This window comes from Podarcis liolepis (genome assembly GCF_965112155.1).
Source record: "Podarcis liolepis genome assembly, chromosome: 1".
In the NCBI taxonomy this organism is placed as follows: Eukaryota; Metazoa; Chordata; class Lepidosauria; order Squamata; family Lacertidae; genus Podarcis; species Podarcis liolepis.
This window is the reverse complement of record NC_139554.1, coordinates 9,748,371-9,765,398: the sequence shown is the minus strand read 5'-3', so window position 1 is coordinate 9,765,398 and position 17,028 is coordinate 9,748,371. Positions and strand designations below refer to the sequence as shown.

At 48.8% G+C, this 17,028-nt stretch overlaps 1 protein-coding gene and 1 long non-coding RNA gene across 7 annotated transcripts in view; one reads left to right on the top strand and one right to left on the bottom strand.

Annotated features, from left to right (window-relative positions):
- Positions 1 to 17,028, bottom strand: part of SYT16 (synaptotagmin 16) — a 110,584-nt gene that overhangs the window by 22,205 nt on the left and 71,351 nt on the right. For 5 of the 6 annotated variants that reach the window (XM_083518506.1, XM_083518508.1, XM_083518507.1 and 2 more), the window contains one exon: positions 850 to 1,109. In XM_083518506.1, the coding sequence (XP_083374632.1) occupies positions 850 to 1,109 (260 nt within the window). Of the gene's footprint in view, positions 1 to 849; positions 1,110 to 5,978; positions 6,192 to 17,028 lie in introns of all 6 variants that reach the window. The other variant, XM_083518505.1, reaches the window with a different exon arrangement.
- The window catches only part of LOC310685841, a 177,841-nt gene that overhangs the window by 138,927 nt on the left and 21,886 nt on the right, over positions 1 to 17,028 (top strand). The window lies entirely within an intron of this gene.

Below are 17,028 nucleotides of genomic sequence, written 5' to 3'. Positions count from 1 at the left end.
AAAGCATTCCATATTAATAACAACAACAACAACCACCACCACCACCTTTAGGAGTTATCTGAAGGCAGCCCTGTATAGAGAAGTTTATTAATGTTCAAAGTTTTGCTATGTTTTTATATATGTTGGAATCCGCCCAGAGTGTCTGGGGCAACCTAGTCTGATGGGTGGGGTATTAATTATTATTATTATTAATATTATTATTATTATTATTATTATTATTATTATTATTATTATTATTATTATTTGTACCTCCTCCATCTGACTACGTTGCCCCAGCCACTCTGGGCAGCTTCCAACAAATAGAAAAGCAGAATAAAACATCAGTGTACAGTCATCCCTCGGGTTACAGATGCTTCAGGTTGTGTTTTTTTGGGTTGCGGACCCGCCGAAACCCGGAAGTACCAGAACGGGTTACTTCCGGGTTTCGGCAGTTGAACATGTGCTTTGTGCATGTGCAGAAATGCCGAATCACAACCTGCACATGCGCAGATGCGCCGCTACGGGTTGCAAACGCTGTGGGTTGTGAACATGCATCCTGCACAGATCACGTTTGCAACCCGAGCGTCCGCTGTACAGGACTGCCTTCAGATATCTTCTATATGGGCTTTCCATAACCGCAACACATTATCCATTCATACCAAATGGATTTAACACCCACAACCTTCCAGGCTGTGAGCGCACAAGACGTTCCTACAAAGGAGAGGTATCCCAATATTACAGCGCTCTTTCATTAATTAACTCATTTCATGACATTAAATGTGGTAAACAGAAATGCAGCCGCCCTAGAGAAAACTTGTGAGAAGGAATGAAACAACCTCCATGCTGCAAGAACAACTGCTTTCTTCTTACCTCCGGGCTCCAGGCCGACGAGCTGTCCGTGGCGTCGTTCCCTTCGAATCCTTGGTTGCTAAAAGCCGTCTCCATTTCCAAGCTCCCTTCCGTCTCTTGCCGGCTGAGGCTGGGCGTCGCGCTGACCTCCACCCCTGGGCAGTCTTTGGGCTGCCCAGAGCCCCTGCTCTCCGACGCCGTTCTGGAGTCGAGGGATAGATGGTCATCTTCGTGATAAGAGAGGTTGTCTTGGTAACTCAGTTGGCTGAACCCGTCGAGATCTAGCACATTTTAAGAGCAGAGAGAAAAATAATTTCGGCGGGGGGGATTAAGACCAGCCGTTTCTTTATCCCTCAAGTGTGCAGATGCTTTCATCCGCTGCATCACAGGGCCTAGAAGTGATAACTATGCATGAGGGACTTGGGAATCCTGAGCCCGCAAAGGAAGAACGCCTCTTTCCAATGGAATGCCAACGAAGGAGCCAAACCAGCTTCTCCCTTGGGAACCAACCGAAAGGCCTCTTTGCACAAAACCCAAGGAGTCTTGTTTTGAAGTGCACACCTGAAAATGTAAGGTGAGTGATGAGCAGCTGTTTCAGAGCATGTGCATAACCTCCGCTGCCTTGTGTGACATCTTTGGGAGAAGAAAAGGCTACACAAATCGAGGGTAATGTCCCTAAGATAGTGCGATGGCGCCTTGTACACCTCATTCTGGCAGGGATGCCAACTATAGGGGGCAGGAGGGGCTTCAGACCCCTCAATATTTCTAGCCAGAGGGTTGAGCCCTCCCTCCAATATTGAGGGAGCCGCCCTCGTTCTGGAAGAAGGTACAGAGTTATAAAGACTAGGACTAGCCGTCTGAGAAACAGTTTCTATCCAAATGCAATTTGGGTTTTAAACACGGTGTAAGGTAGTCTCTGTGGGAGCACCATATTTTTCGCTCTATAAGATGCACCTGACCATAAGACGCACCTAGTTTTAAAGGAGAACAAGAAAAAAAATATTCTCTCGCTCTCTGCGCAGCACCTCTCCAGCGAAGCGAAGTCAGAATAGCAAGAGGGATCGCTGCGCAAGAATCCCTCTCACTCTCCTGGCTTCAGCGAAAGCCTCCGGAGCGCAGCGGGAGGAGCAATCCTGCTGCGCTCTGGAGGCTTTGCGTGGCTATCCCTGAAGCCAGGAGAGCGAGAGGGATCTGTGCGAACCGATCCCTCTCACTCTCCTGGCTTCAGGGATAGCTGCGCAGCCTGCATTCGCTCCATAAGATGCACACACATTTCCCCTTACTTTTTAGGAGGGGGGGAGTGCGTCTTATAGAGCTGAAAATACGGTCTATTGTATTTAATTATGGGGTATCAGAGTTTTTAGGGGGTTAACCAGGCTGGGATAGCTGGGATAGCAGGCTTGTGGGTTTTTGAATGTCTGATGTAGATTTTTTCAATTTCATTGTTCTGTATGGGACAATGATAATAAAGATTATCGTATTGTATTGTATCGTATCCTCCTCCACCCCCAGGCAAGAACTGGCCCACTGGGTAGGGGCAGGAGGTGAAGAGGACAATTTTCACCCTCCGTGCTCCCCACCATGATTGCAAGTTGTTGGGCACAACCCATCGCGCCTGCCTTCCGGCAACTCATGCAGCCAAGCTGGCGCCCAACGTCTTGCTCTGCTTTCCTTTGGACCACATCAGAGAGGTTGGAGGAGGGTCTTGTTGTCTGGGCAGCCCAGGACCTCCAGACCCTCTGCCCAGGCTTGCACCGCAAGGAAGTCACTTCGGCGCTGCTAACACAGCAGTTTGCTTTCCCCCTTGGAGGCGCACTCCATTGTCTCTCAAGACAGAAGGATGCCAACAGGCCAGGAGTGGTTAGAGGGACTGACTAGAACCTGGCGGCCCTGGGTTCAAATCCCCACATTGGGCGGCCTTGAGCCAGCCACTATCTTCCTACCTCACAGGGTTGTCGTGAGGATAAAATGGAGGGGGGAGGAATTTGTACACCACCTTGATCTCCTTGGAGAAAAGGCGGGATATGAATGTACAGTATTTTTCGCTCTATAGGACCTACTTTTTCCCCTCCAGAAATGAAGTGGAAATGTGTGTGCGTCCTATGGAGCGAATGCAGGCTCCTTGGCCTCAGTGATAGCAACGCGAAGCCTCCGAAGTGCAGAGGGAGAGCTCCCCCCGCGCTCCGAAGGCTTGCGGATAGCCACCTGAAGCCTGAAGCCCCCGGAGCACAGTGTGAACTCCCGCAGCGCTCCGGGGGCTTCAGGCAGCTATCCGCAAGCCTTCGGAGAGCAGCAGGAGTTCCTGCTGCGCTCCGAAGGCTTGCGGATAGCCACCCGAAGCTTGAGAGCGAGAGGGGTTGGGGCACACCGATCCCTCTTGCTCCCCAGGCTTTGCTTCGCTGGAGAGGCACTGCACAGTTTTCCCTCTCTGCGCAGCGCCCCTTCAGTGAAGCGGGAGGAGAAATGGAAGGGGCAGAGAGGGGGAGAATTACCCCCCCTGTTCTACCCCTCCTATGGTCTGGTGCGTCCTATAGAGCAAAAAATACAGTAATCAGAACATCCTGTTTCTCTGTATCAGGGAAGGAGAGCCTCGGGCCCAGAGGCTGAATGTGGCCCTCTAGACCTCTGCACTTGGCCCTTGGACTTCTCTCCAGGCCACATCCCTCACTGGCCCTGCTATGCACCCTCCTTCCATGTTTTTGCCTGGCTAGATGTACCCTTGAACTGAGATAATGTCTCTTGCTTGTCTGGATGGATCTGTCTTGGGTGCTTCAAGCTGAGATTCCTGCACTGCAAGGGGTTGGACTGGATGACCTTTGGGGTCCCTTCCAACACTACGATTCCATGATTCTATGACAGAGACAGGGGAGTGCAGAAACTCGCATGCTCTACTAAGGTAAGACGTACACTTGCTTCTCTGCCCACTTTTGCCTTTGCTCAGTCGGTAGAGCACAAGGCTCTCAATCGCGGTGCTGCGGGTTCGAGTCCCAATTAGGGCAAGATCCCTGCATTGCCAGGGGGCTGGACTAGATGACATTGGGGTGTCCCTTCCAACTCTGCAATTCTATGGTTCTTTGAAGTTGCCCAGGAGCAGCCCTGCAGCTGAAAAAGCTCCCCGCTTCCCTGCTCTGAATTATTTCTCCCGCACCACACATTTACCATTCTTCATTTGCTAGAGAAGAGGGGCAGGGCAGGGAGGTGGGAGAAGCCACCCAGGAATAATGGGAAGCCTTTCCTTGGGCAAAACTCTGAGGAGGTGCTGAGACACTTAACGTTTCAGCTGCGCTCAAGTCTGCAGCCTATGAAAGCCCTGCTGGAATCAGCACAGCTTTATACCGTATTTTTTGCTCTATAAGACTCACCTTTTCCCTCCTAAAAAGTAAGGGGAAATGTGTGTGCGTCTTATGGAGTGAATGCAGGCTGCACAACTATCACAGAAGCCAGAACAGCAAGAGGGATTGCTGCTTTCACTGCGCAGCGATCCCTCTTGCTGTTCTGGCTTCTGAGATTCAGAGTATTTTTTTTCTTGTTTTCCTCCTCCAAAAACTAGGTGCGTCTTGTGGTCTGGTGCGTCTTATAGAGCGGAAAATACGGTAGTTTGGCCCTGTGCATTTTCACAAGCCCAGTCGGTTCAATGGGGCTTCCAGCCAAGTTAAAAGTGTGCATTTAGGTTGAAAACCACATGGTCCCGTTCTTATGCACAGAACGGGTCCAGATGGCGTTTCCCCACTCCCCAAACCAAAGGCTTATGCTTATGATGGCTCCCAGCTCTGCTAAAATCAAACAGGACTCGGCTCACGCAGCAGATTGCAACTCCAAAATCAACAAGGACATGATTGATATATATATATTTGGGGCACGTCGGAGCGGTGGGCTGAAAAGGCAGGTTTTATAAATGTAAAAAAAAAAGGAGTAAATAAAAAAGCGCTGCAGGCTTTTCAGAATAGAAGACGTGCCTTTCTAGTGAGAAGTTACATTACACACTTCCCACACAAAGTTTGCCTCCCCACCGTGCCTTGTGGATTTGGTCTGCAGCCAGGATGTTGGCTATTATTAAGGAATGCGGTTTGAGGGATTCAGTTGGGATGGCTGAATCCTGCAGACTAGGTGGGTGAAAACTGTGTTCTGTAAAATCTCGGGGTTCCCTTGGCAACCTTGTACAGTAGTACCTTGGTTCCCGAACTCAATCCGTTCTGGAAGTCCGTTTGACTTCCAAAACGTTCGCAAACCAAGGCACAGCTTCTGATTGGCTGATGGGCCCCGGAAACAACACCGACAGCCGAAACGGACATTCGGCTTCTAAAAAACGTTCGCAAACCGGAACACTTACTTCCGGGTTTGTGGCGTTCAGGAGCCAATTTGTTTGGGAACCAAGCCATTCAGAAACCAAGGTACCACTATATAGGTATGTGGGGGAGCCAATGATTGCAGGGTTCCCCAGGGAGAAATTCAGTACAGTGGTACCTCAGGTTAAGTACTTAATTCGTTCCGGAGGTCCGTACTTAACCTGAAACTGTTCTTAACCTGAAGCACCACTTTAGCTAATGGGGCCTCCTGCTGCTGCCACGGCACTGAAGCCCGATTTCTGTTCTCATCCTGAAGCAAAGTTCTTAACCTGAAGCACAATTTCTGGGTTAGCGGAGTCTGTAACCTGAAGGATATGTAACCTGAAGTGTATGTAACCTGGGGTACCACTGTAATGGCGAACAAGTTTTCCTGAAAAGATTTTCCCTTGCAAGGAAGGGGAGCGTTGAGGTTCATCCTCAGGCACAAAGAGAGACCTAGGAAATGTCCTGCAGGAAAGTGAGTGTGTTCTGTAGAATGCTTCCCAGAATCCTCTGCCATTCGCAAGGTTCTCTGGGAAGTTGACCCAGAGAATCTTGGGAGATGCATTTTTCTCGGGTTACCAACTGTTTCGTTACACCTTTGACGTTTTCATCATGAGAGGGTGCGCCTATCAACTGAGATTCAAAATGCAGAATCCTTTCAAGTCATGGGAAAACAGTGTGCGCACACCAGCACATCAGTGCATTTTTTACTGCTTTTGCCATTTCCTCCGTAGCCACAGAAAACTTGTTGGACTTCTCAGAACAAACCATCTCTTGTGTTTGACTGCTTTGTTTTTCTTTTTGGACAGAGCTGGATAATACCTTCGCATTCAGAGGCCTCGGAGCTGTACTCTTCGTGGTTCGACAGCAAGCGGTTGAATTTGGGCCTGCGCTCGGAACCGGCTTGCGTCCCTTTCTCGGAAACCCCCGAACGGAAGCTCTGCGAGCGCGAAACGGAGATCTCAAACTGTTTGATCACCTCGTCGTCGCTGTCCGAGGAGGTGGTCAGCTCTTCGTCCTCCCCGAAGCTATTCACTGGGAGAAAAGAGCACACACACAAACACATACAAAGAGGAATTTTGACAGATCGTGGAGAAGGATGCAGAGAAAATGACAGTTTCCAGATAAGAGAGTGGCTTTCAGAAAATGAGAAACAAGTCACTTAGAGCATCAGTCACTGAGTGTCTAAAAAAATGTAGTATAGACACTGACAATTGGGAAACACTGGCCTGCGAGCGCTCCAGTTGGAGAACAGCCTTTACCAAAGGTGTCATGGGCTTTGAAGACACTCGAACTCAGAACGCAAGGGAGAAACTTGCTAAGAGGAAGACACGCTTGGCAAATGCACACCATGATCAACTCCCACCCAGAAACCAATGTCCCCACTGTGGAAGGACATGTGGATCCAGAATTGGCCTCCACAGTCACTTACGGACTCACTATTAAAACCGTCAAAATAAAAAAATTCCTTCCAGTAGCACCTTAAAGACCAACTAAGTTAGTTCTTGGTAGGAGCTTTCGTGTGCATGCACACTTCTTCAGATACACTGAAACAGAAGTTGCCAGATCCTTCTATATAGTGAGAAGGTGGGGAGGGGTATTACTCAGAAGGGTGGTGGGAATGGGAGATTGGCAGATAGCTGAGATGAGCCTGTTGACGACTCTTAACGACTGTAATAGGTCTTACAGGAAAAGGCAAGGGGTGAGAAGGTGAGAAATGGCTTAGTCATGTATAATGGGATAAGAATCCAATGTCTTTGTTCAAACCAGGTCTCTCCATGGTTTTAAGTTTGGTAATGAGTTTCGTCAACAGGCTCATCTCAGCTATCTGCCAATCTCCCATTCCCACCACCTTCTCACTATATAGAAGGATCTGGCAACTTCTGTTTCAGTGTATCTGAAGAAGTGTCCATGCACACGAAAGCTCATACCAAGAACTAACTTAGTTGGTCTTTAAGGTGCTACTGGAAGGAATTTTTTTATTTTGACTATGGCAGACCAACACGGCTACCTATCTGTTATTAAAACCGTGTTTATGAAAGACAGTCTTACTCAGCTACGAGTGATCGCCAAAGAAGAAGAAGATAAGTTGAGACCTGCTGGGTGAGTTCAGCATCCCGTTCTCACAGGGGCCAACTAGATGCCTGTGGGAAACCAACAAGCAGGATTCAAGCACGAGAGCTCTCTCTTCCAGCGACTGACATTCAGTGGCCTTGCTGCCTTGAACTGCAGAGGCAGCCATCATGGCTAGCAGCCATCAATAGCCTCTCCTCTAAGTGACTTCCCTTGACTTTCTATGTCCCTTCCTCTTGGCGGAATCAACAAGAAATATTTCCCTCCTGCTTCCCCATTGTACCCCAATCAATTTTTCCTTTCCTTTCCAATGAACAGGATGGGTGTCAGTGGAGAGAAGTTGTAATGGGGGTTAGCATTCACTTGCTTCCATTTAAAATAATCGTCAAAGCGGCGATTATATACCGGGTAAAGGTAAAGGGACCCCTGACCATTAGGTCCAGTCGTGGCCGACTCTGGGGTTGTGGTGCTCATCTCGCTTTATTGGCCAAGGGAGCCGGCGTACAGCTTCTGGGTCATGTGGCCAGCGTGACTAAGCCGCTTCTGGTGAACCAGAGCAGCGCATGGAATGTCATTTACCTTCCCGCTGGAGCGGTACCTATTTATCTACTTGCACTTTGACGTGCTTTCGAACTGCTAGGTTGGCAGGAGCAGGGCCCGAGCAACGGGAGCGCAACCCATCACGGGGATTCGAACCACCGACCTTCTGATCGGCAAGTCCTAGGCAGTGTGGTTTAACCCACAGTGCCACCCGCATCCCATATACCGGGTATAGGGTGGTATATAAATTCAATGAAGCAGAAGCAGAAGCAGAAGAAGAGTGGTACCTCGGTTTTCCAACATCTTGGAAGTCAAACGTTTTGGTTTTTTAATGCTTTTCAGAAGCTGAACGTGCCACGCAGCTTCCGTATTGAGTTTTCCAGAAGTAAATGCTTCGGTTTTCGAACCTTTTGGAAGTTGAACGGTCTTTGGGAATGGATTACGTTCGAAAACCGAGGTAGCACTGTATTTTCAGGCTTATTGGTGCACATAAAAATATGACACATTTCTGCCAGCGAGCATCAAATCCAGAGAGCCTCTACTGCTGAGCAAGTGCTGCCAGCCAGGGAACCCCCTAGAGAAGCCTTAGAGGAGGAAGACTCAGAGCCCGGGAAGTGGTGGTGGGACACTGAGGGCAGGTCAGAGGGAGAAGGGGAGGAATGGTTGGATGCTGAAGAGGCAACAGGCTTTAGCGAGCAAGAGGAGCCAGGTGCAGAAAGCAGTTCGGACTCAGCAGATGAAGCAGAGGAGGAGGAGGAAGACAGACGCTGCAGCAACATGGCAGGAGCTTGCTGCTGCTACTGTACTAAGCTCCTCTCCGCCCTTGTCTCCAAGGACACAGAAAGCTATGTGCCTAGAAGAACAAAGAGCACCGATTCGCCTCACCCAACATAGTTTGAGGCTGCTTGAAAGGAGTCTTAGAGGGAAGTAGAAGGTGAAGACATTCAGCCCTGGCAACTGTTTCATAGGGGCCAGTCCTGCTTCTAGGCACTGCTGCCTTGCAAACTTTTTCCTAGAATAAAGAGGACTCTGAACCAGCCCTGACACCCAGCTAGCATAACCAACGATCAGGGATTGTGGGAACTGTAGACCATGGACCTCAGGGTGGCACCAGGTTGGAAGAGGCTAGTATATACTAGTATACCAATGTTTTTTTGCTTGATGGTGTAAGTAAGAGAAACAGACCCTCAAGTGCAGAAACGACTCTGTTCCCCGTCGCAGGCGTTGGTCGTGCCGAAAAACTGCTGCAACCAGCCTCGGCTGGTGCCAGCACTGTGTTCCTTTATTCCCAAGGGTAAGCAACACAAAATAGTAACACACCCGACAGCTGGTGTGTTCATATGCTCATGCTCTCCCTTTCTAGCACGCACACACACACAGACACACACAGACACGCACACACACACCAGCTGTCCCTCACACCCACCGCTCCACAAGTTCCCAAAGGAAAGCGTCCTCCTGTTCTGTTTTCCCCTGGCGCAGATGGCTGGGAAATTTGAGATGCGGCACAGCGCCTCTTTTTTTAATTCCAATTAGCAGGGGTGATGGCATCGGAACATCTGTTCTTTTATAACCAAGGATCTGCGCCGGGCTCAATCTCCGGCAAGGTTGTTTTTCCCCAAGGCCAGAGCTCACCCTGGAAGTACCTTGGAGGCGCCGTTTAAGGACGACACGGGGAGGACAGAGTTTTCCAAGCTCAGACGCAAGTTAGGGAGAGCCAACGACAACGTAAAACAAAGGGCACCGTACTGATCCCATCGGCAGGGAAATACACATGAATTTGGGAGAGTCCGGGCTGCAAGCAGCATCAACGGCATACCCTCCAGCATTCCACGGGGTCATAGAATTGTAGAGTTGGAAGGGGTTCCAAGGGTCATCTAGTCCAACCCCCTGCAATGCAGAAATCTCAGCTAAAGCATCCATAACAGGTGACCATCCAACCTCTGCCTAAACACCTCCAAGGAAGGAGATGCACATCTTTCGGAGCCATACTTCCACGCAAGTCAGCTTGTGCGGCACCAGAAGCCAGGATGGATGTCCTGGGAAAACTGGGGTGGTTGTGGGGAGGGTATGCAATGGGGGTCTCTTTCAGTCTCACTTTCCTACACATCCAGTTAATGTATTTATTTATTTTTTAATGAAGGCTCGAGGCTATCCATAGCAGGGAGGCAATAGCGTTTTGGCAGTTCACGTTTCTCAGAGGTAAACACATTTTACAGAAGGTGGTCGTCAAGACCATATAACACCAGTCCTACATTGGCTCCCAGTGGGTCTCTCAGCACAATTCAAAGTGTTGGTGCTGACCTTTAAAGCCCTAAACAGCCTCGGCCCAGTATACCTGAAGGAGCGTCTCCACGCCCATCGTTCAGCCCTGATACTGAAGTCCAGCTCTGAGGGCCTTCTGGCGGTTTTCTCACTGCGAGAAGTGAGGTTACAGGGAAACAGGGAAAGGGCCTTCTCAGTAGTGGCACCTGCCCTGTGGAACGCCCTCCCACCAGATATCAAGGAAATAAACAACTGCCTGACTTTTAGAAGGTTTTTAATATTCTGTTGGGAGCCACCCAGAGTGGCTGGGGAAACCCAACCAGATGGGCAGGGTATAAATAATAAATTACTATTATTATTAGTGGTAGAAGTAGTAGTAACAGCACTTCGTCACACAGATAAACTACAGAATTCGCTCTGCAAGAGGCAGCGATGGCTCCCAACTTGAATGGTCTTAAAAGAGGATTAGGCAAGTTATTGGGGGATTAAGCTACCAGTGGCAACCAGCCACGATCGCTACGCTCTCCCTCCATTGTCAATGGCAAGCTCTAGAAACCAGTTTCTGGGAAATACAAGCAGGGAAAGCACTGTTGAATGAAAGTGCATCGCCTAAGTGCATCACCTAGTTGCCAGCTGAGTTGGGAATTCAAGTTTGGGCTCCACTGAGCCATGCTGGCTATCAAAGGAAAATCCCTCCATTTCCCGGGCCTTGTTTTCTCGCGATGTGAATGTTTTAAAGACAACGAAGTTCAGGGAAAGGGTGTCAGATGCTAACCCAGGAACAGCCCACAAAATCTTGAGGAATTCCAACTCCCATCAGCCCCAGCCATCATAACCAATGGTATTGGGGCGATGGAAATTGGGGTTGAAGAACATCTGGCTGGTGCCACATTGGTCACCCTGGATTAATCTAAAGCCGTGTTTCCCAAACTTGCGTCTCCAGGTGTTTTCGGACTACAATTCCCATCACCCCTGCTAGGGATGATGGGAGTTGTAGTCCAAAAGCAGCTTTTCCCCAATTTTGAAAAAAAAACACTGAACTAGCAGAACACAAAATACCTGATTCAGCAAGGTTCTTTTCTGAAAGTCTCTTTCTACACACACACAGACACACGTTCTTCCATAAAGGTAAAGGTAAAGGTAAAGGGACCCCTGACCATTAGGTCCAGTCATGACCGACTCTGGGGTTGTGGCACTCATCTCTCTTTATTGGCCAAGGGAGCCGGCGTCCAGCTTCTGGGTCATGTGGCCAGCATGACTAAGCCGCTTCTGGCGAACCAGAGCAGCGCACAGAAACGCCGTTCACCTTCCCGACAGAGCGGTACCTATTTATCTACTTGCACTTTGACGTGCTTTTGAACTGCTAGGTTGACAGGAGCTGGGACCGAGCAATGGGAGCTCACCCCGTCGCGGGGATTTGAACCGCCAACCTTCTGATCGGCAAGTCCTAGGCTCTGTGGCTTAACCCACAGCGCCACCCGCATCCCTACATTCTTCCACAGCTATGAAGAAAAACAAACCCTCCTGAGAAGCAGAGGGAGATGAAATACTTTTGTTCTGGATCTCTCTCCCTTCCTCCCACACAGCAGATACATCACGGTAGCCTGGAAACCTACAGCGCTTTCGACCGCTTGCACATTGCTCGGGTTCCAGAACGAAGATTCACAAGCAAGTGGCTTCAGGGGCGGAAGGAACAGGTCTTAGCCATGACACAGCCTTGCAGAGCCAGTTTGCAATGCAAGGCGATTAAGGCTCCTCTACAAGGCTTTGCAACTTCTGAAAAACGAAGGGTTCAGCCACCCCTTTGTTTGTCCCATACCTAGAATGCGTGGGTGCGAGGGGTTCTGCCTTTGCCTTGCCACTTTTCTCCAGAAAACCTGCTCTTTGGCGCTACACAGGGACAAGGATCATTCTGGTGAAAACCAGAAACTCCAACATTTCTCCAACGAAAATAGGGATGTCCTTGTCAATAATAATACAGTTGCACCTTGGTTGACGAATGCATTGCGGCTCGAAAGTTTTGGCTCCCAAACGCCGCAAACCTGGAAGTGATTCTTCTGGTTTTTTAACGTTCTTTTGGAAACCAAACATCCAGCGGGGCTTCCGATTGGCTGCAGGAGCTTCCTCCAGCCAATCGGAAGCCACGCCTTGGTTTCTGAACATTTTAGAAGTCAAACGGACTTCCAGAATGGATTCCGTTCGACTTCTGAGGTACCACTGTAGTAATAACTTTATTATTTATACTCTGCCAGTCTGACTGGGTTGCCCCAGCAGCATCCAACACACACACTAAACAGGACTGCCTTCAGATGTCTTCTAAAGGTTGCGTAGTTACTTATAGAAGAGTTTGGATTTGATATCCCGCTTTATCACTACCCGAAGGAGTCTCAAAGCGGCTCACATTCTCCTTTCCCTTCCTCCCCCACAACAAACACTCTGTGAGGTGAGTGGGGCTGAGAAGTGTGACTGGCCCAAGGTCACCCAGCAGCTGCATGTGGAGGAGCGGAGACGCGAACCCGGTTCCCCAGATTACGAGACTACCGCTCTTAACCACTACACCACACTGGCTCTCCTTAGCTCGTGGGTCGCATAACTCCATACCCTCCAAAATTTCTCCAATGAAAATAGGGATGTCCTGGGGGAAAGCGGGATGTTCCGAGATCAAATCAGAAACTTTCCCTGGAAAATGGGGACACTGGCAAGTCCTGTGACCTTACATGGCTGTTGTAAAGATTACCTCCTAACATATATGTGTTGCACACTCTATGCTGAACACGAAGAAAGGAATCCATCTGCCATTCATTTCCAGGTTCTTTGGAAATACTTGGCAAGCTTCTCTGGAGAAGTTGTGCTGCAGCCACCTTACTGGCGGCTGCATTCACTGAGCAAAGCCCATCTGCCTGGCACCCATCCTGCTGCTCTGCAATATGCTCATCTCGTGTTTCGCTTTATTCTGTATAAACTACCCAGGTGAGACAGTCAAGTGGTCCAACCTAGCCTTCTGCTTGGTGAAAGTTGGTTCTTCTGCCAATTCTCAGCTATTGTCACATTTGTGATCTCACTATCCCCAAAAAGGCTACTCAGACGCTGGATTAATTAAGGTTATGACTCAAATCAGAGACAAGTGTCAGAATGAGACATTTCGTTGCGTACAATATTCGCGCTGCAGATTTCTGTTTGGTAAACAATGTATCACATGGAAATCGGCACATGTTGGCAACCAAACAGAGAGCGGAATGGGACAGAGTTTTACAAATATAGACTGTACAGAACCTCAGGTGTATGTGAGACATTGGCTCACGCCGTATAAATGTGTGCTGACAAACTCAGACCCAAAATGAAGCATTAACTGCCAAAGAAAACTACTGGATTACAATTCGAGAGGCATCTCTTGTGGACTGAATAAGAACTAAAGTGTTTGTTGTTTTTATCAACACACTTTGTGTCTCCATTGGCTTACCAATGGCTGGGTGTCTGTGTTATCGACACCTGTAGCAGACCAACACAGCTACCTCTCTGGAAACTGTAACATGCGAGGCTGCCTAATACGGAGGCAGCTCACTGCTCCATCTAGCTTACCACCCACCCTGCCATGCAGGAATCCCTTGCGGACAACCACAGTGCCTGGAGATGGACAGGCCATGCATCCACAGCAAGGATCAGAGGAAGATTGGCTGCTGGGAGGAGCACAGAGATGAAACGCTGCGGTGCATCTGCAGCAGTATAACTGGGCATCCCTTTTAGAAACCATGTTCAGCAGCAAATATATTTCAGTTGTTTGGTGCATTTATGGTCAGGGTAGCCAGCAGGGTTCCCCCCCCCCCCCCAGATAATGTGGACTACAACTTCCATTCCTGACCATGGCCAATGATAAGGGATAATAAGAACACAGAAAAAGAGCTTGCAGGATCAGGCCAGTGGCCCAACTTCTCCCTATCTCCTGCCTTCATGGGGCGAGGCAACCAGAACTGTACAGTGGTACCTCGGGTTACAGACACTTCAGGTTACAGACTCTACTAACCCAGAAATAGTACCTCGGGTTAAGAACTTTGCTTCGGGATGAGGCGGAGGCGCAGCGGCAGCAGGAGGCCCCATTAGCTAAAGTGGTACCTCAGGTTAAGAACAGTTTCAGCTTAAGAACGGACCTCCAGAACAAATTGAGTTCTTAACCCACGGTGCCACCGTACACGGTATTCCAAGCATGGTGGCATCTTAACCGAGATGCAGTAAAAAACCAACGTTTTTCAGCAGAACCGAAATAAAGTCATTGGCTAGCCCCGATTTCAGTCTTGACAGTTGCAAAGGAAGACTTCACTTTCTGCCGTTTTAACTCTGCCAGCCTCTCTCTCTCTCTCTCTCTCTCTCTCTCTCTCTCTCTCTCATATGTATCGAGGCCCTTTATGTTCCAAACAACAAGAACACAGTGTCAGGCTGAGAGGCCGGAAGCCTTCCGTTTTCATAAACACGAGAGTTAAAAGTACAGAACGCTGGGGGTGGAAGCGTCGATGCTAATCTAAACCATTCAAGGTGAACTGCGTCTCATTCGCCTCTCCTGTATTCCAACGATTATCTCTTCGCTTGCAAATGCCAAATGTTGTCAGCTGTCAACAGAACACTTCTCTTTGTTCGCAGTCTGCAAGTAAACATTTACCTCGCAGCATGCAGGAAGAAAGATCTGCCAGAAAGGACATACTCTCTGGGCAGAACGGCACAACCCAGAGGTGCCTTGATAACTCTCCTCCTCACAACACCCAGCTCATCCTTCTCCACCCTGCTGCCCTCAAAATGGTTTGGGAAAAGACCGTGATAGAACTTATCCAACACCTATCAAGTCATAGAATCATAGCGCTAGAAGGGGCCAATCTCAACTAGATCACATGACAGGTGGCCATCCAACCTCTGCTTAAAACCCTACAAAGAAGGAGATTCCACCACCTTCTAAGGGAGAACGTTCCACTGTCGAACAGCTCCTACCATCAGAAAGTTATTCCTGATGTTTAGTTGGAATCTCCTTTCGTATCTCCTTTCAATATCTTCTTTATCAGGCTGAACACCCCCAACTCCTTCAACTGTTCCTCATAAGGAACGCTTGGTTTCCAGACCCTTGATCATCTTGGTTGCCCACCTCTGCACACCTTCCAGCTTGTCCATATCCTTCCAAAAATTGTGGCACCCACAACTGGACACAGGACTCCAGGTGTGGTCTGAACAAGGCAGAATATAGAGTGGCATTATAAAAAGCAGAGACATCACCTTGCCAACAAAGGTCCATATACCGGTAGTTAAAGCCATGGTTTTCCCGGTAGTGATGTATGGAAGTGAGAGCTGGACCATAAAGAAGGCTGATCGCCGAAGAATTGATGCTTTTGAATTATGGTGTTGGAGGAGACTCTTGAGAGTCCCATGGACTGCAAGAAGATCAAACCTCTCCATTCTGAAGGAAATCAGCCCTGAGTGCTCACTGGAAGGACAGATCCTGAAGCTGAGGCTCCAGTACTTTGGCCACCTCATGAGAAGACTCCCTGGAAAAGACCCTGATGTTGGGAAAGATGGAGGGCACAAGGAGAAGGAGACAACAGAGGACGAGATGGTGGGACAGTGTTCTCGAAGCTACCAGCATGAGTTTGACCAAACTGCGGGAGGCAGTGAAAGACAGGAGTGCCTGGCGTGCTCTGGTCCATGGGGTCATGAAGTGTTGGACATGACTAAATGACTAAACAACAACAACGACATCCCTTGATCTGGGCACTAGACTTCTGTAGATGCAGCCTAGAATAGCATTAGCTTTCTTTGCTGCTGCATCACACAGAAGCCCACCAGATGCCTAAGAGAAGCCTGCTAGCAGGACCTGAGTGCAGCAGCACTTTCTCCCCGTTTCTGATTCCCAGCAAACAGTATTCAGAGGCAAACGGCCCCCAAATAGTGGAGGCAGAGAATAGCCATTGCGGCTAGCAGCCATTGAGAGCTTCACCTTCCATGAATTTGTCTAATCCTCTTCTAAAGGCATCCAAGCTGCTGGTCATCGCCATATATTGTGGGAGCGAATTCCAGAGCCTAACTAAGCGTGAGGGTGAAAAAGTCCTGTCTTCTGCCTGTCCTGAATCTTCCAACATTCAGCTTGATTGGATGATATCAGGTTCTAGGATGGGGAGGGGGGAGTTTCTCTCGATCCACTTTCCCTGTGCCATGTGCAATTTTATACGCCTCATTTTGATTTCACAGGGCAAAGGCAAAAGTGCTTCCAAACAAGCCCTGAAGCTCTTGTGTCCAGGTGTTGCTATTCCTGCATCTCAGGGGGTTGGACTAGATGCCCCTTGGAGGACCCTTCCGAATCTACAATTCTATGATACAAATATTACACCAGTCTTCACCCCATGACCCCACGATTAGATCTACAGAATATATTTAAAGCACACCCAACACACAATTTGAAGCACATCCCCGAGAGAATCCTGGGAATTATAGCTCTGTGAAGGGGAAAACTACAGTTCCCGGTATTCTTTGGGTTGCGCTTTAAATGCAATGTCTTCAACCGCTATGATCCCCACCCCCGCCACCCCTAGAATCTTCTTCTTAAGACACTACTTTTCCTGTTGCTTTTACACAGGGGGAGGGAAAACCCCCACCAAGGTAACATATGCACACACAGTAGAGTCTATGTTGGGGTAAGAACATAAGGGTTTTTTGCTCTTCCATCATCAGCAACTGCTAAATGAAGAGTGTCTATTTTCTTCCGGTACTTTACTATTAGCAAAAGGGTCCTTCTGTCATCCGCCCGAAGCGCTTCTATGGCAACAAAAAGCATTCAAGAGTCGCTCTTGTTTTGTGCCAATTTATCCTTAAAAGCTTCTATTATATTTTGGGGGGCGGGGAGGAAGATGGTGCATTAAGAATACGTACAGCCAAGAAAGCAACATTTAAAGATTTTTTTTTAAAAAAATGCGGCGGCACAAAAGAACCCCAGAATTTCACTGAGCTGAAAAGGCAGCGAGGC